The sequence below is a fragment of the Cricetulus griseus genome, chromosome 4 (genome assembly GCF_003668045.3).
Source record: "Cricetulus griseus strain 17A/GY chromosome 4, alternate assembly CriGri-PICRH-1.0, whole genome shotgun sequence".
Lineage (NCBI taxonomy): Eukaryota > Metazoa > Chordata > Mammalia > Rodentia > Cricetidae > Cricetulus > Cricetulus griseus.
Window position 1 is genome coordinate 63,234,284 of NC_048597.1, and position 24,991 is coordinate 63,259,274.

At 39.8% G+C, this 24,991-nt stretch overlaps 1 protein-coding gene across 5 annotated transcripts in view; it reads right to left on the minus strand.

Moving 5' to 3' along the window:
* Window positions 1-24,991, minus strand: part of Tp63 (tumor protein p63) — a 205,869-nt gene that overhangs the window by 125,341 nt on the left and 55,537 nt on the right. For all 5 annotated transcript variants that reach the window (XM_035444669.1, XM_035444668.1, XM_035444670.1 and 2 more), the window contains exons 2-3: window positions 2,073-2,201; window positions 1,252-1,384 (exon numbers count right to left, since the gene is read on the minus strand). In XM_035444669.1, the coding sequence (XP_035300560.1) occupies window positions 1,252-1,384; window positions 2,073-2,201 (262 nt within the window). The remainder of the gene's footprint in view (window positions 1-1,251; window positions 1,385-2,072; window positions 2,202-24,991) is intronic.

A 24,991-nucleotide genomic window follows, 5' to 3' on the forward strand; every position in this document is an offset into this window, starting at 1 on the left:
AAAGATAAGAAGGTATTAGAATATTGCTAATATAGAAGTTGACAATTCATATTAAATTAGAATGTACAATAATTGTAAATTCTTTTAAGTTAAAAACAGGGTATCTACAGAAAAATATGCGTGTTTATTTGATGAAATTCATTCTTTCTCTCCTCCCATGTACATTTCAATATAGCTGCCTCAAGTACTGTATTATTATTTTGTCTTCTCTGGTCAAATACTGTTGCCTGCTTTCTGAGGCCCTGTTATGGGCTCTCAAGCATGCCAATGACAAAAATGTGGCCCCTGAATCCTGAAGAGACAGAGAAATAGACAATTATAGTATTGTGTAACACAGAACATACCAAAAGTTATCATCACAGTTGCTTTGGGGGGATGGTAGTTAATTCCAGTGGGTGGAAACAGTGACACAGAAGGAATTTCAAAAGAAAGCAGGGCAAAGAGGGCAGTGAGAGACAGGTAAGAATTGGATAGAGAGAATAAAAACGTGAAAATGATATTTTGGAAGAGAATGTGCTCAAAAACAGAATAATCCGGAACATTAGGAAACCAAACATGCCAATGTGTAAATTATAACCATAATAGGAACTAGGAATTGAAAGTCTTATGATTTTAAACACCAAAACTTTTGTTATTCCTGTGTAGCCAAGAGTCATCATAGAAACCTTTCCAGGACCAGAACATACAACTTCTTAAGGCAGGTACACCTCTGCTTGGAATCAACTGAGATTGGTTTTGTTTTCATTAGTACAGGATCTGTATCAAAATTAACAGTAATACATCAGACCTAGCCAGAAATGGAAGTCACTGGTATGGTTTTACCATTTGATAAATACGTAACAGTCCTAACATCCCAGCATTATGAGTGATACGGTGGTAAAGCCCAGAAAATACAGCTTATTTATCATCTATGTTCTTTTTTATTTTGTTTTCTGAGTTCGTGCACAAAAGTCCTTTCTTCACATTGCAGTGACGTCAAGTGAGAAGAAAAGTGGTTCCCACAGTGGGATGGATCTGGGCAGAATCAGATCCAATTTCTGCTTCTCAGGGAGGGACAGTGAAAACCCTGATGACATCATCCTCTCTAATTTGGGTTTAACATGAAGAACAACTTTGAAAACAAACAAACAAATGAAAAGAAAAAGCGACTAATCCTTTCCCATGGACTAGATTTGCTCTCCTCCTACAGGTCTTTGATTTGTGGCTAGCCTGACCCACACACTGAAGAGGAAGGAAGCTCAGGGTACTCACCCACATCGGGTCAGTGAGGTCTGAGTCTTGCATGCGAATGCAATCCATGCTAATCTCAATCTTGTTGGTTGCACCATTTTCTGATGGTTCCTCCACAAAGTTCAAGTCGATGGGCTGAACTGAACATATAGGCCTAGCACAAAGAGGGGGAAAGGGATGTATCACCAACTGGGAGAAACTACAAGGCATTTAGCTGACCAGTAATAGTGAAGATTTTCTAATTCGGTGTTGGTAAATCCTTGCTTAGAATCAGAAACTCCAGGTTTGAATCTTGACTCAACCATTTCCCATATGCATGATCTGAGGAAGGTCAAACTGAACTCTACTTGTCGAGTTGGAGGCATGATCTCTGCAAGTGGACATGCAGGCTAACATGGATAGATCAGGGGCAGTGCTATGTGAAGATCCTGGAAGGTCAGCCGTGTGCAGTAAGCACTCCAGTGTCCCCTTTTGTTATCAAATTAACTTAACTAAAACTTGCTTTTGATAAAAACATTTTTCATAGAAACATTAAAATGACTAATGAAATAGAGTGTTTCACCTTCTTCGGGGGATAAGTCTTCAAGGAAAAAGGATAGCATTTGAGTGTCAGACATCGACACTGAGGATGATGTTTCAGATTAGGATAAAGATGTTCTTTTGATATTGGAAACTAGAGAGAGAAAACTGCTTTATTTTCAATGCAGATACATTATTGAAGACCTTAAATTTACAAAAGTATAACTTTTATTAACTGATTCGGCAGCAAATAATACCTTGGCAATTTGTGTTTACTTGTTTCTAAAGAGTTCAGTTATACTTCTTGATTGTTTGATACTTACTGTTCCAGAAAGTCCCAGATATGCTGGAAAACTTCTGGGCTGAGGAACTCACTTGTCTGGGAGCTCTGCGACATGGCGGATCGGTAATAACTTTCTTTCCAAGAGAAATGAGCTGGGGTTTCTACGAAACTTAAAAGGACAAAAAAAGAAATGAAGCTAAGATTATGGTTACTGTATTCATGACACTGGCTAATTAAACAAAATAAAAACTATCTGGAAAACAGCAATGAGTCTATAAAAGTCATACAGGCATATGTAGCACAGTTAAGCTGCACAATTGGTGTTTCTTTAAGACAGCATCATGGACTACATTCTGCCTAAAATCAAGACAAAACTTCCAATGCTAGACAATCAAGTCTTTTTTTTTTATCAAGTTCATCTCTCTTAATTAATAGCATTGTTACTGTATGCTATACTTACACTTCCCAACAGAGTGTACATTTCAAAAAGAAAATAAATACCCCTTCATTAAAGCTGTCGGCAAGTCTGACCTATCATTAGACCTATTTTATAAGTGCTTCAAATTATTATCTGCCCATTCTGCCTCTAGCAGGTAAGAAGTAGACCTGAAAAGCAGAGGTGATTTCAGAGAACTTAAATTCCACCCCCAGATTAATAACTTCTCTTGTAGCTACAATTTTAGCATCACACTCTAGGACAATAAATATCAGCTCGTGGACCTAAGGCTTTATTTTTTGTAATCACTAGTTGCTTACCAGGGTGTGTGTGGAGGTGTTGCTTAATTGGAGTTAGAATTCATAGTTAACTAAGAGATAAACAAACACCAGGACACCGTGCCAATTAATGCCTCTTCAATTTGTTCATTTTGCTGCTAGGACCTCAAGTACTTTTTTTTTTTTTTAATTCAACTTTGATCCTTATTTATCTAGAGTAAAACCCCAGCTTTCACAGTTGATATATTCTCCGTGTCTGAATATTATCTGCCTAAGATAATCTGGATAGTGATTTGCTATAATGATCAGTAGGCTAATTTTACCTCTGAATGAAATTAGTTATTGCTCTTAAATCATTGCTCTTCATATAAAAATGAATTAAATTAATAATGTACAAGGACAGTTCATCTTTCAAACATTTATTCTATGCTCTCTTTGCACAGTAGGAGATCACAACACTGGGGTTATTAATAAATAATTACTAACCCACCTCAGCAGTACATTTATTGATCAGGTTAAATATATTAAAATAATGAATAAAATATCCATTGTTCACCAAGAAGCATATTGAGTATTGGCAATAAAAAGTGACTATGACTATCTCAATCCTCTGGGAGGCCATGGTGGGGACAAGAGCAAAACAAATCTATAATAGACATGGTGAGTGTAAATATCTTTGTTAAATCATGACATATAATTTCTGCAGGATCAAGGAAAGAGACAAGTGGCTGAGGGCGAATCAGCCAGCACAGTAAGAGCTAATGTGTAGAGTAGGTAAAATAGCAATGAGGTCAACAAGTTATCTGTCTTTTCCAATTTGGGCTACAGTCAAATATGAAGTGCTAAGATGGACACTAACTTGGTGCATGTGAAATAATTTGATGTAACTCTGTGTTAAGGCTGTGTAAAACTTTGAACACCGACTGTGGAGATAAGCAGTTGGTAAGAATATGAAACTTGCATGCTGTGTCAGACGCATGGGTACTAGGACTTACACTGAAAGGTACTTTTGTAAGCTATTCTTTAAGGATTTGCTTTTTAATTTTAATTTTACATGCCTGTGTGTGGGTATATGTGCACGAGTGCAGGTATTGGTGGAACTAGAAAAGAGAATTGGATCTTTTTGGAGGGGGAGTTACAGGTGGTTTGTGAGCTGCCAGGCATGGTGCTTGGAACTAAACCCTGCAAGGCCCGTACACACTCTTGACCACTGAGCCATTACCACATTCCTTTTGGAGCCATTTTAAGTGGACACTTTGCTTCAAGATAATTATAGACTCATAAATGATTATAATAAATATTACAGAGAGATCATCATATCCTTTACCCAATTTTGCCAAATGGAAGTATCTTACAAAAACTGTCATCTACTGTCACAGCCAGGACATGACTTTCACGAGACTCACAAATCTCACCCAGAAATTCTCAGTATCAGTTACATTAGAGTGTGTGTTTTACGTATTCAAGTCTACATATTCATCACTGTTCAGGGCATTGTATCTATCTCCACAAGGCTAACAGATTTGAAGCATGCCATGGATAAAATCAGAATGTATATTGTAGTGATCTGTCTGGATATTGCATGGAGGAAGGACTTAAAGTGATTGTTTCGAAGGTTGTGGCTATCAGTCTAGGTAAGACAACAAAAAGAGAACAAAATATTTATACAATTCAAACACCGGAACATAAACAGTCATAGGAATAGTCATTATGAGGCTGGTTGGGTCAGGAGACAGATTTGAGGAAAGCAAGAAAAACTATACATCTATCCTGGAACCCTTGTCTTCCAATGTTCAGAGTGCCTCATTGTTGCTAAACACCACTGAAGCTTTGGTTAGGGTCCTCCTATTACATCAGACATGGAGATACCATGGGAACTTCCCAAACTGCCACACATGTACAAGAATAAAGGATCTAAATTAAAAAAATAAACACTCTGATATCATCATTTGGAATGTAGTTTGACTTCCTACCCCCCACCACTCTCTTGTGGACTTTTTAAAAGAACCTGGATATGGCTCAGTGCTCTTCCAGAGGACTTGAGTTTGCTTCCCAACACCCCTATCTGGTAGCTGAGGACCACCTGTAACTCCAGTTTCAGTGGATTTGATGCCCTCTTCTGGGCTCTGTGCACATAGATGATATGGACACACACACACACACACACACACACACACACACACACACACACACACACACACACACACACACACAGTTTTTAAAAGAAGACATTTAGAACTTAAAAGGAAAATCCAATCCTCTAGTCCTTCATAATTTGAGAGGGGGAAACTTGTTACTTTTCATCAATAGTATATCACCTATCTCATGCATATTCATAAACATTCCTTTAAATTATGCAATGCAGAACCCCATGGGCTGGTACCTATATCCTCTGACACATACTCCTCCCTTCTGGCGAGTGGCTGTAGTCATTGCTTCTAGAGTATGCCATCCTTTGCTTTATTTTGTTAAATAAACTTCCTCTAAAACTGGGTGGATTTTTTTCCCCTCTAAGAATATGAAAATTTACAAATGTACACCTGGTAAAAACTGACCCCCAAAGGGAGAGGAGGAAATGATAGGGGAGGCAGGGGCAGGGGTGGTGGGGGGAGGAGAAAGGAAGGTAGAAGAGGGGAAAAATGTTCAAAGTTGTATGTTGGGACATCTTCACATATCTCCTTTGCAAACAGAGTTCATTTCTTGTTCAGTAGAACAGCATGCAAACACTGTGGGGCAGCGGTGGAGAGGTCACCCAGGGCCATAGGGCAGGAAGGGTGAAGTAAGCTCTACCTATCTTTTAAGTCTTTGCCTATGGGTGAATCTCAGTATCAATTACTCATGCAACAATGGTTCCCTTCAAAGGTCTTTGACAAACCAGTCACACCCAAACATTGGCAGTCTGAAGTGTTTTTGGTTTTGTTTTGTTAGTTTTGCTTTTTTTTTTTTTTTTGTTCTTTACAGCCTGCTTTTTTTGTAAACAAACTATCCTTCACTCTTTATACTAATTCAGAAAAGAACACTTTTCATTGTAGAAGTTACTGGAAAACACACATCAGTCAACAGCTGGTATCTTCTTTTGCTTTCCTGTTCCCCCAGATAGTATCACCTCTGTGTGATTCTGTTCATTTACCTCATGGAAAGTCTGGACGAAAACACAAAACCAAACACCAAACCAAAGAACAATCAGGCCAGCTCTGTTCTGCTCTAACTTGGCTCTTTCTACACAGTCTTTGAAAATAAATTAGGACATGAGATGCTAATATTTACCACACCTGGACCAACCTATGGCTTTTTAGCAGTGCCTATGCTTAGCATGCATCCAGTAGCATAATTATGAAGAATTCATTTTAATAATAATGTCTCCATGTTTCCCTTCAGATCATATAGATACAAATATATAAGCCTAGAAGTTTGCTTGATTCTACACAAGTGTGCCCTAAGTCAGCTAACAGAAAAGATAACAGTTAGCAGGGTAAACTGGAAGCTTCTGGCTGCTCCTAGATTTCCTGCCTCAAAGGGCCCTTGACTAGGTCTCAGTCACCAGGAGGGAAGGGCAAGCAGCTCTTGTAGGAGCCTCCTATCTAGCTGGGGTCACATTGACGCTCACATGGGTTGAGGGGATGTGTTCATGCATGAGTCCCAACTCTGAAGGATGGTTAGCATACCAAGTTCATCCTGTCTCATTAATGTCACAGCACAGCTGAGGTCCTTATAGCATGAGCTTCCTCAAGTTCGCTGTGCCAAAATGTTGGCTGTTGAGAACAAGAGGTTTAATTCCCTGGGACTTTCCAAGTAATGGTTAATCACAGCTATTACTCTAACGTATTATTATGAAATCCATTTAAAAGAAAGTTACACTAAAATACAAAGGTGATAAATACTGGAAACTCATCACCTCCTACTCATTTTGCTATCTAGCATCCATCAAACCTTCCTGAAAGACACTTTAGAGAGAAATACAGTAGAATGACTTAAAAAATAATCTGTGAATTCAGGGCCATCCCACTGAAATAATGTACATAATACATTGGGTGAAATGTTTTATGACTCAACCATCTGCCGAGATTCTAGTGTGTGGAAAGCCATGCTGAGGGTCGGTCAATGACATGCTGCTTTTTTAGAAAGGTGTGTGTGTGTGTGTGTGTGTGTGTGTGTGTGTGTGTGTGTGTGTGTGTGTTATTAGTAGAGTGCTTTTAGGTTTTTCTTAATTGCCCCCTTTATTGCAACATCTTATGCACCAGTTTCTAATTTCCTACTGGACTGTGACCTTCTTGGGGGCAGAAAAGCCAGCACAGCTCAGTCCTGTGTGCTCTGTTTGCCTGAGGACTGGCAGCAGAGCATTGCTGTGGATTAAGGTGCGATCTCCAAATGGGGCCTGCTTTTCCAGTTATGCAGAGGCCCTCTAGCCTCAGAGAGGAGAAGCAGGTTATTCAAGTTCACTCAGGCAGTAAATGATAAAGCTGGGACTTAAATACAAGATTGTGTTGCTTCAAAGTCATGCCTTATTAAATTACATATATAATATCTACTTTGCATTCCCCATAAAACTTTGAAGCCATGGAATTCTAATATTAGGGATTTCTTTTTAATGTTAAAAAAACTACTGAATCTATTTTGTCACTATAAGCATCCCTTGCCAACAAAATGGCCATGAAATGGCATCAAAAACTAGTGACAATAAGTGAATAATGTTTCCAGATTGTGTGACCCTTTTGTCAATGCCACCACAACTGCCATCCAAGACCCTTTGCAGAAGCTCTGGTGGAACAGATACACCTCTCCCATCTATCAGTCTACTATCTGTTTTTACTTGCAAAATAAGTGTGTTAGTTGGTACAGAGGAGTCTGAGCTGAAGCTGCCCTACAAATACAAAGAAAAGATAAAATCACTCCAAACCTTTCAAAGAAATGGACCTAAAGATAAAGAACTCTGCCAGACCTAGAGTGGGTGGGAATTCCACCACCAACCAAAGCAGAATCATTTCTCTTTCGAAACAGTTGGGGAAAGGATTTAACTCCATTTTCTCAGCCTATACTTCAGCCAACCAAAGGCAAGTGTCTCTGTAAGGGAGGACAGGGGCAATCTTGAGCCCAGGTTCCCATTTCCAGGACAGAACCCATTAGAGGTATATTTTATGGCCTGAAACACTCCATCAGGAAACAGAGAAATCAGTAGCCTTTCTCTCCCCAGTTTGGCTAAATTGTAAATAAGTCCACATTCCTTTACCAATTTGGCTCCTACATTCTTTGCAATACAAGGAGAAGTCAAGGTTAGGAACCATCAGGGGTGACTTTCAAATGCATGGAGAGGAGCTCTGCCTTTGAACATTCACAAAGTCTTGGATTCAATGGCAGCATCAGCTCAGTGGGAAGAAAGGTGGTGGGGAAGGGAGTCTGCAAATGCAGTGTGAAAATACAGCCAGCTTCCCTAGTGGTCAAGAGCCCTTGATCACTGGATACTCAGGGGGGCTCTTGAATTCTCAGGTAAGAGTAGATCAAAACTCTGAAATTGACTTCCCACTCTAATATCCATCTATCTATTGGTTGGTAGTTTCTCACCAACCTCTCTGTAGGTCTCTGAAGCATTTCAGATCACATAATTCATTTTATATTTTTAGCCCAGAAACCCTTAAAATCTTTGAGTTACTCTACTATAATCATAATAATTACATCATTAAAATTACTGATATTAATTATTAATATCTAGTTATAAGGAGGCTAAAGAACATCTTGAAGCAACCCTTTTGGTGCACTGTCTCTTTCTAATACCCACCAGACTCTAAAGGCCCCAAATGGATAGATTTACTTAAGACTGGGTAAAGCCATCCTCCTCACCATCACTTAGTAACTTTAAGTCAGGCCCATTAGCATATTTAGAGGGCAGTTTTTTTTTCCCTACCATCATGTTGAAAATGATCAGTGTGTTTCTTGTCTCCCCATTTGTAACGGTTACTTTTGATTGACACTTGATTGACTTAATAAACATTTAGGGGTTTACTTAGTGAAAGACATCTCCAAGTATAGCAGGGATAGTATGTCCAAAGACGGTTTTCAAAAGGGATCTGATCAATTCAATGCATTAATCTCTTGTATATTCATAACATAACTGCTTCATTGAAAGTCAATGAAAAGTATGAGGTGGGACATGGCTGAAGGAAGTGGATTATTTTGATGTGTTCCTGGAGTTACATCTTGCTCTCTGGTCCTTTTCTATAGTCTCTTTAATTCTTATGTGTGTGTGTGTGTGTGTGTGTGTGTGTGTGTGTGTGTGTGTGTGTGTGTGTAATACATGTGTCTATGCCTGTTCAGATGTATGTGCACAGATGTGTGTGTGGAGTGATTTCTACACTTGTCCACATATGTATGGAGGCCCAAGGCCAGCACTGGCAGTGTTCCTGAATAGCTCTTCACATTAAGCTTTAAGGCAGGCTCTCTCTCTGAATCTGGAGCTCATAGATACAGCTAGTCTAGCCAGATTCCCCCATCCCTGCCATTCAAGTGCTGGATTTAGAGGCAGGCTGCTACCTTCACTTGGCAGGTGAGTTCTGGGGACCAATAGGTCCTCATGCCTGCTATTTATACAAACAAACATGTTACTTCCTGAGGCATCTCCCCAGTCAAATTTGCTATTTCTAGTCTCTGTCCACCAAGAAGTAAGGAACAGCCCATCCCACATGCTCCTGTTACCAATGTCCAATGCCAAGTAGCTGTGGAAAAAATGGAAACTCTGTGTCCTTACCTCATTCAAATGATGGATATCCTGAGCCTATGTCGGGTATTTGTTCATAACATCAAGGTGAGTATTTAACACATCTACTCCAATTCAAATCCAGTGATCAATTTTCCCCTTAGCAAACAAAATTTAGAATGAACTGGATCTGGAGCTTATTCTATGCCTCAATTTATTTCAATTTATCCTAATTTATGGAGCATCATGATCAAAGAGGTTCTTTCTATATAGCAGTGAAGTGATTAATAGAGGAAGAGTCTCCTATATGCCCATTTCTCCTCTATTCTGGCATTCACCATAGTTAGTAACTGCCTTTCAGAAGATTCTCCTTTTCCTACCATGATCTTTCTTAAGACTCCATGTCTATTCACTTAAAAGGTCAACTCGGAAACTGTGAATTATGAGAGTGCACCTTTACCTTTCACACCTTGGTCTTACTTTCTGTCCTAGCCAATTCTACTGTGAAGATAATGAAGATCTCTGTCTATAGCTTCCTTCGCTCACCACCCTTGTCCCATTGTAGCTTCTGATTTCATTCCCCTTGTTGCTATTCTCTCTCAAACAATGAGCCTATATGATGATCAGTCCTTCCCCAGCTCAGGACTTAGACTCATTAACTTAGTCCCCTCTTCACCCTCATTCCCTTGGAGGAATAGTCACTATTTTATTGTTACTAAATCATTGTGGAGCTTTTGTCCTGTCATAGTTAGAATTATCTTGTCATGTGGTAAAAGTTTTAGTAGTATCTAGAGATTGGCTCCTGGAGACAAGAAACACCCTTTAGCCTTTGTTCTTTCTGGTTGTACTTTTCAGCAGAGCAGTTGACAGAGAATAGGGGTAAAGCAAATACTTCTCAAAGGAAACATCTGAGCAGTGGACCACAAGCAGAGGCCAGCAGTTAGAGACAAAACAGCAGTTAGCATGTCACTGTTCCCATTAGGAAGGTGCCCTGCAATGCACCTAGCAAGCCATGTTTAATTTCACAACATCCTTTGAGGTAGATCCCAACATTCTCATATCTTACAGACAAGACTGTGTGCAAGGTCATGGGTGGATCCGGGAATGGGGATGATGTTTGATTAGCCATTCTCAAGGCTAATCAAAAACCCAGTTTCCTTAACTGTACCAACCAGGAGAAGTGTGGTCTCCAGGAGCAAGGAAGGCCTCAAGTCTAAGTGAAGTGGCTACTTACTCCTCTAGTAAGAGGCGGGAAGCTTCACACTGTAAAGGCAAGGAGAAGCTTTGGAGGCCTTTTTGGGAAATGTCAATGCCTTGTTCTTGTCCCTATAATGTGATTCCAGTGATGGGTATGAGCCTGATCTGGTGCACAGGCCTGGCATGCAGGTTGAAAGCAGGAAGACCCCAAGTTCAAGGGCATCATGAGCAATTAAACACCACCTTACCTGGAAATAAAAAGTAGAATAGGGACTAGGGCTATAGCAGGAATATAGTTCAATGCTGCAATGTGTTGTACCAATAGATAGATAGATAGATAGATAGATAGATAGATAGATACATACATACATACATACATACATACATACATAGACAGACAGACATAATATGTGACATAAGACTTAGAAATCTGCACTTTAAAGACAGAATGTGTAAAATCTCATAGCTTGAGGATTCAATTAAATTTCAGTCTGTTTAGAGTTCAGAATGCTTCTATAAAATTACATTTTCTCTAAATAGCTATCCTCAGGCAATATGTCACAGCCATGACCATTCAGACAGCACTTTCCAAATGTTTCTGGAAGCATTACAGATTGAACACTGGGCTTTGAGCAAGCTAAGCAAATGCTTTACCACTGTGCTATACCCCAGCCCTAAGATACCCTTTTAGTACTAAACAAAATAGCAGAGTGTAACAATTACAATATTGTATAATACAAGCAGTTTGCTAAACATTTTCTAAATCCTTTTGACTATAAACTAATTTGACCCTTTCAACAACCTATGATAACATTTTACTAATCTTCAAGTTAAGGTGAAGAAACAATGGCATGTACAGCAAATTTCCATCTTAGAAGGATATGTGGACTGTGATTGGAACAGATTTAAGCCTAGTGAGATGGCTGCATTGCCTGTGTCCCTAGCTCTCACACTATGCTGACTCTCCCAGCCATGGACTACGTAGAGTTCTGGATACAGGTTGGAACTGTGCCTATTGTACAGCCCTGATGGAGACTTTAAGTGGCTGGGATCTCTGTGATCTTGGGTTCAAGTTCATCCTCAGTGAAAGGAGGTGGGTGAGAGACGATGAATTCTAAGGTCCCCTGTTGTAAAGACTCTATTGTTCATCTTCCTGTGTTATCTGATTCACTAAGACCCAATGGTTCCTGACTCTCTCTCTCTCTTTCTCTTTCTCTCTCTCTCTCTCTCTCTCTCTCTCTCTCTCTCTCTCTCTCTCTCTCTCTCTCTCTCTCTCACACACACACACACACACACACCCTCTCCAGCACTGCCCTATTTTTACCTGTCAATTCAAACTACTTCTTTCTGAGTCATTTCACCTTGTCATCCCTTCTTGCTGAGAGAAACAAATGCCCCCAAGTACCCACAACCTAGAGGGAGGGTTGATTTGATATCACGGAGTTCCTTCATTCTAGGGCCTACCACCTACCAGCTAAATTTAATCTGCCTCTCTGTAGGGCTTCCACCTGAGTTTCTAGGATCCACCACTCTCCCTGGAGCTCAGCGGCCTCTGGCCACTCTTTTCCACACTCAGGCACCAGTGCACCTTACACTAATTCATGCTCAGCACTCTGTCCTGCTCTTCCTTCTTACCTGCCTTTTGCCATTGCCCTGCTCTAGGCTTAATCTGTCAGGCTTCCCTTAGCCCTGATTTCTCAAACCTGGCAATACCTTAGAATACTTGAGATGTTTAAAATGCAAAAGGCTGGGCCTGACCCTGGTCCAAGTAAGTCAACTGTTGGAAGGGTGCAATCTGGGATAAGGTATTCTTTAGAAGTTTGGAGTTCCTCAGGAAGGGCTGAGGTGTGGGATGGTTGAGAAACCCTATTGTCCAGGTCTTGTGATTTCCACACAAGAATCAGAAGAAAATCACCCTGGCAGGTGGACTAACCTTATTCCAGGGAGGGCAGTCTGTCTGGGCATGTGAAGGAAACAAGTAGGGGCTTCTCCCAGGCAGCTTTAAGAAACAAGTTCTTAATTGAAATCTAAGGTCAGTGCAGCACTGTACTGTCCTGTCACCTGCCTTCACCCACCAATCTCAGGCTGCTTATTCTGTGCTGCCCTGAGTTCATATCTCACTCTGGAGAGTTGGCAGTGAAGACTACATGTTCTGTCTCTGTGTGCTCCAACTGACGATGTTACCATGGGAATCTCCTGTCCCTCTGTAGGCTTCATTTCTTCCTGTAAAGGTTACTGGATTGCTAAATAATTGCTATTTCTCCCCCCTTCCATTATTCTGATATTTTAAGGCCTACATCACATTGTCCCTCATGATTACAAGAGCAGCCCCAGCTGTTTCTGATTCAGTGGACAACAGGTGATTCATCCAGTAAAGCAATTCATGACACCTGCTGAAGAAAGCCTGGTAGCTCTCACCGTGCCTGCACATCGCCCAATCCCTTGCTACACTCAAAGCTATCACTGCTGTTTTTGGAGCAAAACCCGCGTCTTCACAAAAACCTCCCATGGTGTAGCGATGGCAATTCCTCCCAATGGAGGTTCCTCTTGCAGGTAGGGGTTCCTCACCTCCTCAGTTGACTTTATGAGTGTGGCTCAAGGAGCTTAGGTTGTAGACTCCGGCTCTCTGTTCAGCCGCCCACTGATGCACACTGGGTAATTAGTACACACCTCAGCTGCAAGGAGCCCTTCTGTTTGTTTGCTTGCCTCAAGTGGGGAGGTCTACAGGCAGAGACTCCGCCTCTCCCCTCCCTGACAGGCTCCTTGGCTTTGAGAGGCATTCACATGGTGCCTGGAAAGAGGGAGACCTCTCTGCCATGTAAACTTCATATAGATGGCTTTTTTTTCTACCCGCAAATAAATTAACAAAAGCCAGCAGTGATAACGAAGACAATATTTGACCGTAAAAAGAGTTAAAGCCCAAAGTGTTTATGTTTTTTTTTTAAAATAGTGTAATACTTTTATTAATTCTTTAAGAATTTTAAACAACACTGTTAGGAATCCCACAAACACATCAAGCTCCACAATTGTCACATATATGCAGAGGGCCTAGGTCAGTCCCATGCAGGCTTCCTGGATGTTGGTTCAGTCTCTGTGAGGCCCTGTGGGACCAGGTTAATCGATTCTGTGGGTTTTCTTGTGATGTCCTTGACCCCTCTGGCTCCTACAATTTTTCCTCCCTCTCTTCAGCAGGATTATGTTTATGGGTTTTGACAGTCTTGCAGTGAGCAGGATTCTTTGACTTTCGTATTGGAGAACAGAGGAGAAACTAGGTGAAGGACACATTTAATAAGGGAAGTTTAGCTTAATGCCCTTCAATTGAAATAAGGGCTCTGGGAGAACCGGTGAGGAGGAAGTGGGGCATTGGTGGGGTTTGTATGTTGGGGGTGATGAATGGATCATAGTGTCTGCAAAAGGGAAAGAACAACAAAGAAAAAGAATAGCATTTTACAAGTCTTTAGTAGTCTTCAGGCACAGAACACACGACTGTGTCAAACGAAGTGTTTTTCCTGCACTGCTTAAATGCAATACAAGTAATGGACTGTTCCAAACTGTACAAAGTATTTTAGTGTTCAAGACATTTGTTTACAAGAAAAGTTTTTGTTTGTTTGTACCTTATAGTGAAAAACAGAGTCATAATAATGGTTGTCAAAGCAAATTTGTCAGAAGGTTGGAAGGCTGTCATAAACAGGGATCCACAAACATTTATTCCTCAAACTCCCATTGCTTAGGCTGTCTGGGGCTTTTGCTCTACATGGCTGGAGGTTAGAAGCTATGAGAGTGACCAGTCTGCAAAACTAAACATATCTGTTGTCAGACTTTTTAAGAAATGTATCAACCCAGATTAAAAGGTAAAAATATCATTTTCTAATCAGACTAGTTTAAAGTATACAGGGGAGACAGGATACATGCATTGATTGGTGTGCTATAATGTTTGTAAAGGTGACTTTATAATGTAAGAAGATCTCTGACAAATGGATGTAAAAGCAGCCATAAGAGCTAGGAATGGCAGGCCTGTGACATCATGGGGTTGTAGGGTACTGCCTGTTTCTGAGGACAGAGTTGAGTTTCTCAGATGGCTGCAGCTCAGTCTTTAAAGAGACGGTAACCATCTAGGGATGAAAAGAAGCTGTGCTGGTCATACGCAGCCTGGATTCCTGAAGAACAAGTCCACTCGCTTCTGCCAAAATAGCTCAACTCTGCTTTCTGCGGGTGGGCCACTCCCTCTGGTGCTCATGGGCATCTAAACACGGTTCTGTTCATACACTTGGTTTTGTTAAGTATGCTTCTCTCCATCTGGATCTTGTATCCATAGAGCTACTGCTTACCACCTGTGCAAGGACAGGCCTTCCGCCTGCAGCTGCAAAACTAAGAACAAAACCTCTCTTTCCAGAGATGATACCCTATCTTTTCCCTTTCATTTTTTTCTTTTATGAGTAAATAATTTCACAGTAAATTTAAAATTATTTCCAACCAATCCACACCAACTCTTGTGAAGTCTCTGGCCCCATGAAAACTTGAGTTGCTATGCTGTTGGCTAAGCTAAAGTCACTACATATTTTTGCACTCCTTTTACTGAGCTGCCATATATAGTAGTGATCTAAATGGCATCACATATGGAGATTAATTTTTAGGCTGTTTAGTGTTTAATTATATATATATATATATATATATATATATATATATATATATATACACCTGGGTAATACTTTCCCTTTAATGAATTATATATGAAGAGTTGGATAGTCAGAGCAGATGCCCCTATCCCAGAATCTTATGCCCTCTTCGTTCCTCATCACTAGATAGTTGTCCCCAAGCATTCCCTCTGGAACGAATAAATAGCCAGAGGCCATCCTCTATGAATGCTTAAGAAGGACCCTTGTCAATGACTACCTTAAATATCTGCCTTCCTGATTTTTTCAGTACCACATTCACTCCAGACACCAAAACTTCCTGCTCTGCTCATTCATGTTCAGTGTTGTCTCCTTGAAGCCTGAAACAGCATGCTCCACAGCAGACTTTCTCCTCTTTCCCACCAACACTATGGAGAGTGTGAGTTACATGAAAGAACACAGGAAGCTTTTACCAACCCATCCTGGGTGGAGCCTGGCAATAGGATAGGCAGATGGACCGAGGGTCAGAGTGGGGAAGGAAGGGAGGGAACACACTTTTGGTTCATTTGGGAGCCTTCAGAAGGATTGGGATGTAACACGCAAAGCCTTAAAGATTTCCTCTGGTTCCATTCTATCCAGGCTATAGGCAAAGAAATAAGGATTGGTGTCAGGGATAAGGAAGATCAGGGCAAGAAAAAGAGTCTAGAGAGCAAGGGAGGGTTCTTAGGTAGATTTAGGGCCCATTCTGACAGCAGGATGAAGCATTCCTGCTCATGATTCATGTGGCCATGGCTGGCTTCAAGGGAAACCTTAAGATGAAGCTGTAACCAAAAGGAAATCAAAACAAGACAAAACATACAGCATTGTTTTCCTCATAATGACCTTCCCATTGAATTGGAGAATTGTTGAGTTTTGTTTTGTTTTGTTCTGGTTTTGGGATGTGTGAGGGCATGCACACCGTGTGTGTGTGTGTGTGTGTGTGTGTGTGTGTGTGTGTGTGTGTGTGTGTGAGAGAGAGAGAGAGAGAGAGAGAGAGAGAGAGAGAGAGAGAGAGAGTGTTAGTTGTGATGGTACACTTGTCTGTGGGAATTTAGGCACTTTGCCCTGTATCTCTCTATGTTATCTCTTTGAGACACAGTTTCTCACTGAGCATGGAATTTGCTGTTTTCAAGTACACTGCTTTCTCTACCCTGGAAGTGCTAGGGTTACAGGCTCTACACTTGCTGCTACATCTGATTCTTTTTTTTTTTTAATGTGGGTGATAGAAATCCCAACTTAGTTCCTCATGCTAACAAGGATAGCACTTGACCCACTGGGTCATCTCCTCAGTGTCTAGACAGCCCTTTTCAGGTGACTTTTGCCTGAATTATGTGTGTGTGTGCACATGTGTAGGTAAAATGACTAAGTCTGAGAAGGATGCTGAACTAAATCTTTGGTTACTCATTTATTCCATTTCAGCCTTTCCCAAGAATCCAGAGAGTTTTAAGTTTTCAGAGAACGTTGGAAAGATGTCAAAATATGTAAGAATGTTGTCCCAACAGGAGGACAGGTGCCACCCAGCAAGGGTAGACGCTACATAAAAAACATCTGGGTGTGGTGGCACACACTACTAATCTCAGATCTATGAGAAATAGAGATACATGAATCCTGGGACTCCATGACCAGCCAGCCTGGTCTGCATGGCAAGTTTTGAGCCAATGAGAGAGATTCTGTCTTAAGAAAGAAGACAGAAAGCAACTGAGGAATGGCACCCAAGGTTGAATCTGGCTTCTATGCACATGCACACATACATATATACATGCAACCTCCCAAACATACATACATGTGCACTCGGGCACATTCGCACACTCATACAAACAAGATAATTTGTTTCATAATTATGCTATTGGCTGGGTTGCTAACATATGCAATTCAAAATGCCTAATATTTCATGCATCAATTATATCATTTCATAATATCAATTACAATTATGAAGAGAAGCATAAAAAGTTCCAGGAAATAAATACTCAGGAAACTGTTAGCAGTAATTGGTTCAGACTACTAGTTCTAAATGTGAATTTGTGATTTAATTATTCAATTGGGTATTTTTACAAGAAAATGGTTCTTTGGGGAAAAGTGTTTAAAAACTATTATCCTAAAACCTTCACTCACTGATTTTCCCCTCCGTCATCGTCATCTCAATGGGCAAATAAGTCAGGAAGGTGTGAAGACTGAGTTTCTGAAGTTAAAACCCAGATCAGAGCAAGAACATTTAACACTGTTCCCCAAAGGTTGGGAAAGATGATCTCAAAGGAAACTCATTATTTATCAAAAATTGTCTCATCAAAGGGAAGCCATCAAAGGTTGGCTTTCTCTCCTACTCCAAACCAGAGGGAGGGACATGTGTGGATTATTTACTGGAGCACTAGATCAGGTTCTTCCCTCTTTCCTCTGTTGAAGAAAACTACTTAACTCCTTTATAAAAAAACAAAACAAAACAAAACAAACAAAAAACAACTTAGTTTTTGTGTCTGGTCATTCAGCCAAACATTTACTGAGTACCTAGTACTTGACAGGTAGTGTGTTAAATCTCAAAAACCACAGAGAATAATAGAATTGCCTAAGTGGCCAAAGTGGAGATGGAGATAAGGTTGCTGGAGAGACCCATCAGGCTAGTTTTGCTCATCCCAGTTCATAGCTGATCCTTGAGTTCAATGATCAGAATGTCCTGACATACCTCCATTCTGTGGAAGCTTGAAGGAAGTCCCAGGCAAAGCCATCTCTTTATTGCAACTTAAAGACACAGCAATGGATGAGTTCCCTGCCTGCAGCATTTATAGATAGGCTATTCAGAGTCATGCTGCCTTTGAGATGCTTCTTTATCAAACTGCATATTCAAACCCTTCAGCTTAACTCTGCAGACACTTGAAGATCTGATCCTAGCCCTGGCTCACCTGGAACCCTAACCCCTAACCTCATCTTCAATTCTGAAATAGTAGTTGACTGCCAGGACTTTGTTCTTTGCCTACTCTCTCCTTTAATCAGACACAATGCTCCACATTTAATTATTAGCGTGGACTGAACGTTTATGTCCCTCTAAATTTATGTTTTGAAACCTAACCTCAAAGCTGATGGTACAATGAAGATGGGCTTTGGGGGTGTAATGAAATCATGAGGTGTAAGGGTAGGAAACTGTGCTCTTATAATAAAAAGAGGTCTCAGAGAGCTGCCTTGTTCCTCCAGTGTGAGGACACAGCCCAAAGCTACCATCTAGAAAATGAATAGAACTAACTAGGCTATTCTGTGACTTAGATCTCAGTCTTTCCAGGTTCCAAAATTGTGAGAAATAAAATTTTCCTGTTTTACCAACTCAGCTTATTGTGCTTTGTGATAGTGCCCAGAATGGCCAAAGATAAATATTGATAACCTGGTTACTTCTCATCCAACATCAGCGTGAGTGTTTCAAAAATAATCTCTTGTTCCTCCCCAGTCAAAAGTAGATCTGTCTTTCTCCACACTACCAAGATGCATTACCATATCTTACTCGATTTTATCTTGTGTAGTAGTTGTGTATTTATGTGCTGGTCTCCCTTCCTTATAGCTCAGAAAAGGGAAGCATGTTGGACCTCAGTAGCTCCTACTGCCTATTGTGATGATTGTGTAGGGAGTGTGCTGAATAAAACATGCCAGTTTGATCTGCTTTGTCTTCCTTTTCTAGACTGGTTACTAAAACTCTCCAGATTCTTTGATTTTTCCAAAACCTACTGTGTTAGTTTGAATGTGGTTGGCCCCCATTATCCCAAAGGAGTAGCACTATTAGGAGGCATGACCTTGTTGAAGAAAGTGTGTCAGTGTGGGGGTAGGATTAGATTCTCCTATGCTCTAACTACTCCCAGTGTCCTGTTGCTTGCAAGATGAGGGACACTCAGCTACTCCTCCAGCACCATGTCTGTCTGCATGCCACATTACTTCCTAGCATGATAATAATGGATGGAACCTCTGAAACTGTAAGTGAACCACCTCAATTAAATATTTTCCTTTATAAGAGTTCCCATGGTCATGGTATCTCTTCACAGAGATAGGAACCCTAAGACACCTACAGACCCTCTTTCCTTTGGTTCTTCTAACACCTATATACCTGTGTCCACCCACCAACACCATCAGGACAACATTCCATTATGGGTGTCCCATCCATCCACTTGGCTCTCCCTTCTATTATTTACTCAAACCAGACAAGGCTCACAACATCAGTGTAAGAATATAACCAATGTCATTGAAGACATATACCAAATGGCAAGTAAATAAGCTATCTGACTTTATCAATTGCCAGAAATAAAAAATGGTGGATTTCCAAATAGCACAGCACAATTTCAGTACAAGGAACACACACTACTGTTAATCTGTAGAATGTCTTTATTCTTTGTACCTTTGTTTCATACACATTACTGATAATCTGTATAATGTCTTTATTCATACCTTTTGTTTCATTTTTTTCTTCTCCCATGGTTTTCAACTATCTGTTTTCAACTATCCATCTTTCAAAGCCAATACTCAAGATTATTTCCTTCTTGAACTTTCTCCTATCACCCCTGATGGACTTTATGAGTCTCTCTGTATTCCTACTGCATCCTTGCAACAACTCCAGTATATCCTTTGCAAAGATGACATCCCCTGCCTTTGTTCATGCCCATGAACCTCGTCTGACTTATTTTGTCACTTCTCAATCAGCACTAGACCTTGCACATACAAACCCTCCATATGATGAGTAAAATACACATATATGTTGAGGTACCTCCCCTGCACAAAGAGGAAACTGGATTCTTAGTCCTAAATTCTATAAGACAGTTTTTGAAAATCAAACTGGGGTGAGAAAAAAAAAATGGTGCTTCTGGGATTAAGTGCTATTCTTCACCCAACTGAAAGATCATTAGCTCTATCAAGTCTAACATTTGATAACACATGTCCCACACCATGTTGCTGTAGACACGGTCACTGTCTTTGCTGTTCATGCAAATATCAAACACTCCAAGTGAATGGGTAGGGATTACAATTGATGAAAAAACTCTTAATATTGAACTTATTTATAGTTTGATAGGAGAGCGATGCAGCCTGAGGAGTGTGCTGTTAAAACTCTAGGAACTTGGCAGCAGCCTGTGTTCAGGAATTCCCCCTGCTCTGCATTTTAACGCTGATGTGATTTGTAGACATCACTATTTAATGAGGCACACAGCTGTGCAAAAAGCGCAGGAGGTGGGGTTTGGCAATTAAGAGCCAACAAGCAATCTGGCAACCCCCATCCCCTGGAATTTCCCCTAACACTGTCAAGCCACCCTCCTTCCTTGTTCCACCTTCCTCTAGCCCAAGGAGAACCACCGGCACTCTCTGAGATGAACAATTCAATAGCATAAATAACTGTTTGAAGTTTGAAGTTCGTCTTGTCCTTGAAGTCTTCTTTAGCAAGTGTATTTTTGTAAGTCTGGGAACTACAGTTGGATGAACCCGGAAGGTAAAATAAGAAATGATACAAAAGGGCAGCTAAAAGTGAAATGGAAACATTGAGAGGAGCTAAAAGGAAAGCTCTTTGGTTAATGTTATAAATCATTTATTTTAATTAAATTAGCTCCACCCTTTCCTATTTTAGCTGCAAACAGCAGTTTCCAGAGCAGCAGATTGAAAGCTTGTTGGGGTCCTGTGCAGCTGAAGTTGGTAGCTCAGTTCAAGTCCTAGCTTGGTCCTGTATTGATCCCAGGATTCAAATAAGTTACTTCATTCCTTCCGTGACATGGAGATACTACCCACCCCAAAGGAGGGAGAATTACCTCACAAACTCCATTCACAAAGGGCACTCAGGGTGTATTTTCTTTTCTCCGTAGCCCTTCCCCTAACATGTGCACAGATATCCAGGACATGAGTGTATATTCTAAATCTAGTGATGAAAGAAAGAAAGGAAAGAAAAAAGAAAGGAAGGAAGGAAGAAAAGAAAGAAAGAAGGATGGAAAGGAAGGAAGGAAGAAAACCTTGCTTTTAAAAATAAAATCAATATTTACTAACTACATCAAACAACATAGCTTTTTTGGTATTACTAAGTAGGGATATGATTATTTCATCTTTGTTTCAAATGACTCAACACATTTATAGATATAAATATTTCTTGATTGATATTATATTCCCATGAAATATAAAGAACAAACACTCTCTGTCTTGTGAACAAAGTAGGCAGGGAACAAGGCTGTTGCAAGACCCACATTTTAAGGGAGAACTACAATACTTGGGTGTTGTCATTCCTTAAGTGTGTTAACTTTAGAATCACAACCCAGAGGAAAGAGCAATGGTCTATAGTGATATTCATTAGGAAAAACATAATTTTAAAAGCATACGTATTTCTCAAAAAAAGTACACAGATGTTTTCTTCACAACTCTTTCTAAGATGGAATGATAAATCAATGGGGTTGGGGAGATTGTCCAGCTGCTTAAGAATCTTGCTGCTCTTCCAGAGGACCCAAGTTTGTTTCCCACACCCATGCCCAGCAGCTCACAATTGTCTGTAACTCCAGCTCTAGAGGCTCTGACACTTCTGGCCTTTTCAGGCATACATGCCTATATATGATTTTAAAAAATAGAATAAATAACAAAAGGAGCATGGCTCTGCACACCCATAATTTCTGCTCTCAGAAGTCTCAGGAAAAAGTTGGTAAGTATAGGCCAACCTGAGCTACATAGCAAGACTGTCTCAAAAACAATGCAAGTTTCTCTTGTTTTCAATGAAGACAAGATGAACTGCTGCCTTAAATATATAAGAAATGTGTTTCTGTTGACATAAATATAAATGCTAGTATGACAATACATGAAAACACATCATGCAGAAAGCCGCTAGATTTTAACTGGAAAAAACTGAAATCTACATAACTTAATGGATACATTATAGTAACTTATTCAGAGGGAGTAGATTGCTTTCTGTGGGAACTATATAATAATGCATTGATAACCTAAAAATTGCATACATACAATGTTTAAGACTGTGCTTACTCTATTCAAATACACAGAGCTGGGAAAATGGCACTAAGCCTTGTTGACCTGGGCTCAATCCCCATATCCCACATGACCGAAGAAGAGAAGCAACTCTCCCAAGTTCTTCTCTGACCTCTGCACATATGCCATGGCATGCACATCCTCACCCCATATATGAAACAAATCTCTCCTGTCAAAAATTATAAAAACTGCACTTACACATGCCTTCATCTATGACTTGTTTACTGTGATAACCCAACATATTTTCTGGGTTTCTTATAAGCTTTACTAGAAATGCTGGCTTACCATACTGTTTGGGTTTGGCCTCCAAAGTTAGAGTTCATTGGGCCAGCGGTGAAATATACTGACCAAACTGAGTGCTGTTGTGTGCCATCAGGATTTACATTTTTTGACTAAAGCATACGGATGATAGAACAACAACAACAACAAAAACCAAGCTTTCGCTGACAAAGGGAAGAATTAAAAAGATAGATTGTGCTTTTTTTGTTCAAAACAACAGGTTGTTTTTGTAAAGTGGATGTATTCCTCATGACAACTACAACTGGCAGGAAAAAATGTTTGCTCCAAATGTGAAGTTAAAAGATAGTACACAGTCATTTGGAGTCAGTGTTGGTAAACACTTCCCAGGCAGTAGATATTGTCACGGCTGCTTCAAGACTATTTTCCAATCTGTTGATCCAGATCAGGAAAGCAACTTGGCAGTTTAGAAAACAAAGAGAAAGAGAATGAAAACAGCAATGGAGGCCTCTGATATAGCATAAAACACAATGCAGTAGGATGACAAAACCAGAGCCCACTGCATGGGGTGTAGGTACACAGTACCTTAGGAAACTCTGGGATTTATTTGTAGATGCAGCCATTTATGTGTCTTGTTTCTGTGTGTCTGGAAAGTGCAGTAAATTAAGCAGATAATATCGTTATTATAGCTAGTGCTAAAACTATTAGAAACCTGAATTAAAGAGTAGTTAAGATTCATTTTGAATTGAGAATAATCTTGAGTCCATTTTTAAAAGCTTTAAGTACAGGTTCTAAATTTTCCATACTGATTTTAAATTTATTATGGCAATGAGTTTAGTACTTAAAGTATTAATATTAATATTTAGGCTATGCTTTAAAGGTAATCATTTCCTAGCATAATGATCTAATTTTTGCTTAATGAAAAGTAATGAAATATGTAAAAGAGCAAAGATGTTAGTATTCTATAGCTACAAATACATCCTTATCCTTTCACATAGCAAACCTGTGTGGGATTTTATCTACGAAGGTAAATCTTAAAAACAACAACATAAAAAAAAAACCATTATGTACTAAGATGATCGTGCATGTACTAACAGTAATAAAATGGATTTAACTCTCCTAAACTGCACTTCAAATATTGATTTTAGAACTTTAAGCTCAATATATTTAGATAAATCTACACAAGGCACTATTAAAGGTAGGATTAAAATGATCAGAGTGGTAAATTCAGAAAATGTATATGTGATGCACTGCATCAATGTACTTTATGTATGCTCTCATTACAGATCATCAAGCATGCCAGCATCTAACTAGACTTTGGAAGGGCATAAGAAAATAGCAATGTTTAATATGCCTGAATGATAAAACAGATTCTTTTTTAAAAGCTATCTTTTTTAGCTAATGTGATATAACTATTAAGTATGATTACATGATTCTAAAATGCAATCAATGTTGATAATAATTATCAGCAACTCTAAAACGTTTAATCTTCTTATGTACTGCTAAAGTTCTATGAAAGAGCTAGCAAGAGAGACATTTCAAAGAACTGTAACAAAACAAAAACAAAACAAGAGTTATATACTATGAAGGGCTTTGTGCAGAGAGAGGAAATGAAGCAATGCAATGAAAATCTTTCCTTCTGGTTTTGGGGTGACTTGTGGTTTCCATTTGTGGATTAGGGGTTTGGAGTCAGAACTACTCCCTCATTAAAGAATATTCCAAGTCATCTGTCTAGCAAAGCATGTAACCTTCTGGCTTTACAGCATGGCTTTTGATCTAGCTAGCTATGTAGGATCCAGTTGATATCAGGGCTGATTTATATGTACCATGAGGAGACAGAGAATCCACAGGCCAAAAATAGAAATCATTGTCAGAACAAACCAAACAGACAACAACAACAAAACAGAAAAATATAATTAAGGCTTAAAATCACAATGTCATGCTTTGTCCCCTAAAGTTGCTAAGTCTTTTGTGTTTTGCAAAATTAATGCTTTTTATTATGGTCCTGCAGTGAGGATATTATGTGTAGGAGAAAGCCTGAGGGGCTGAGAGGAAAGAGCATTCATGGCATATTCCAATTTGGCATGGAGACTTTCTCAATAGCTAAGATGTAGTGGGGGAGTTGGGAGAGGATTCTGTCTTTACAGGAATGGTCTACATCAAATGTTCCTGACTCTTGGTCTTTCTTTGGGCTATCCCACTGCCCTGAAGTGGACCAGGTTCTGTTAAAGGACTGCACCACCATTCCACAGTGGACACATATGTTCTTCCTCACATGAGCAGTTTCCAAAGACAGGAGATTCCCCTTTCATGTCTGAACTAGTGATATCTCCTATCATTTGGCTAAAAGGCAACACACCTTGGATCTCTAGTATACCCACAAGAGAAGGTTTTTTTTTTTGACCATCATGAGATCAGCACAGCACACTTCTTAAATTTCAAAACATAAAACTATACCATATGATAAACACAGTTTTAAGAACTCCACATCTTTCCCCACCT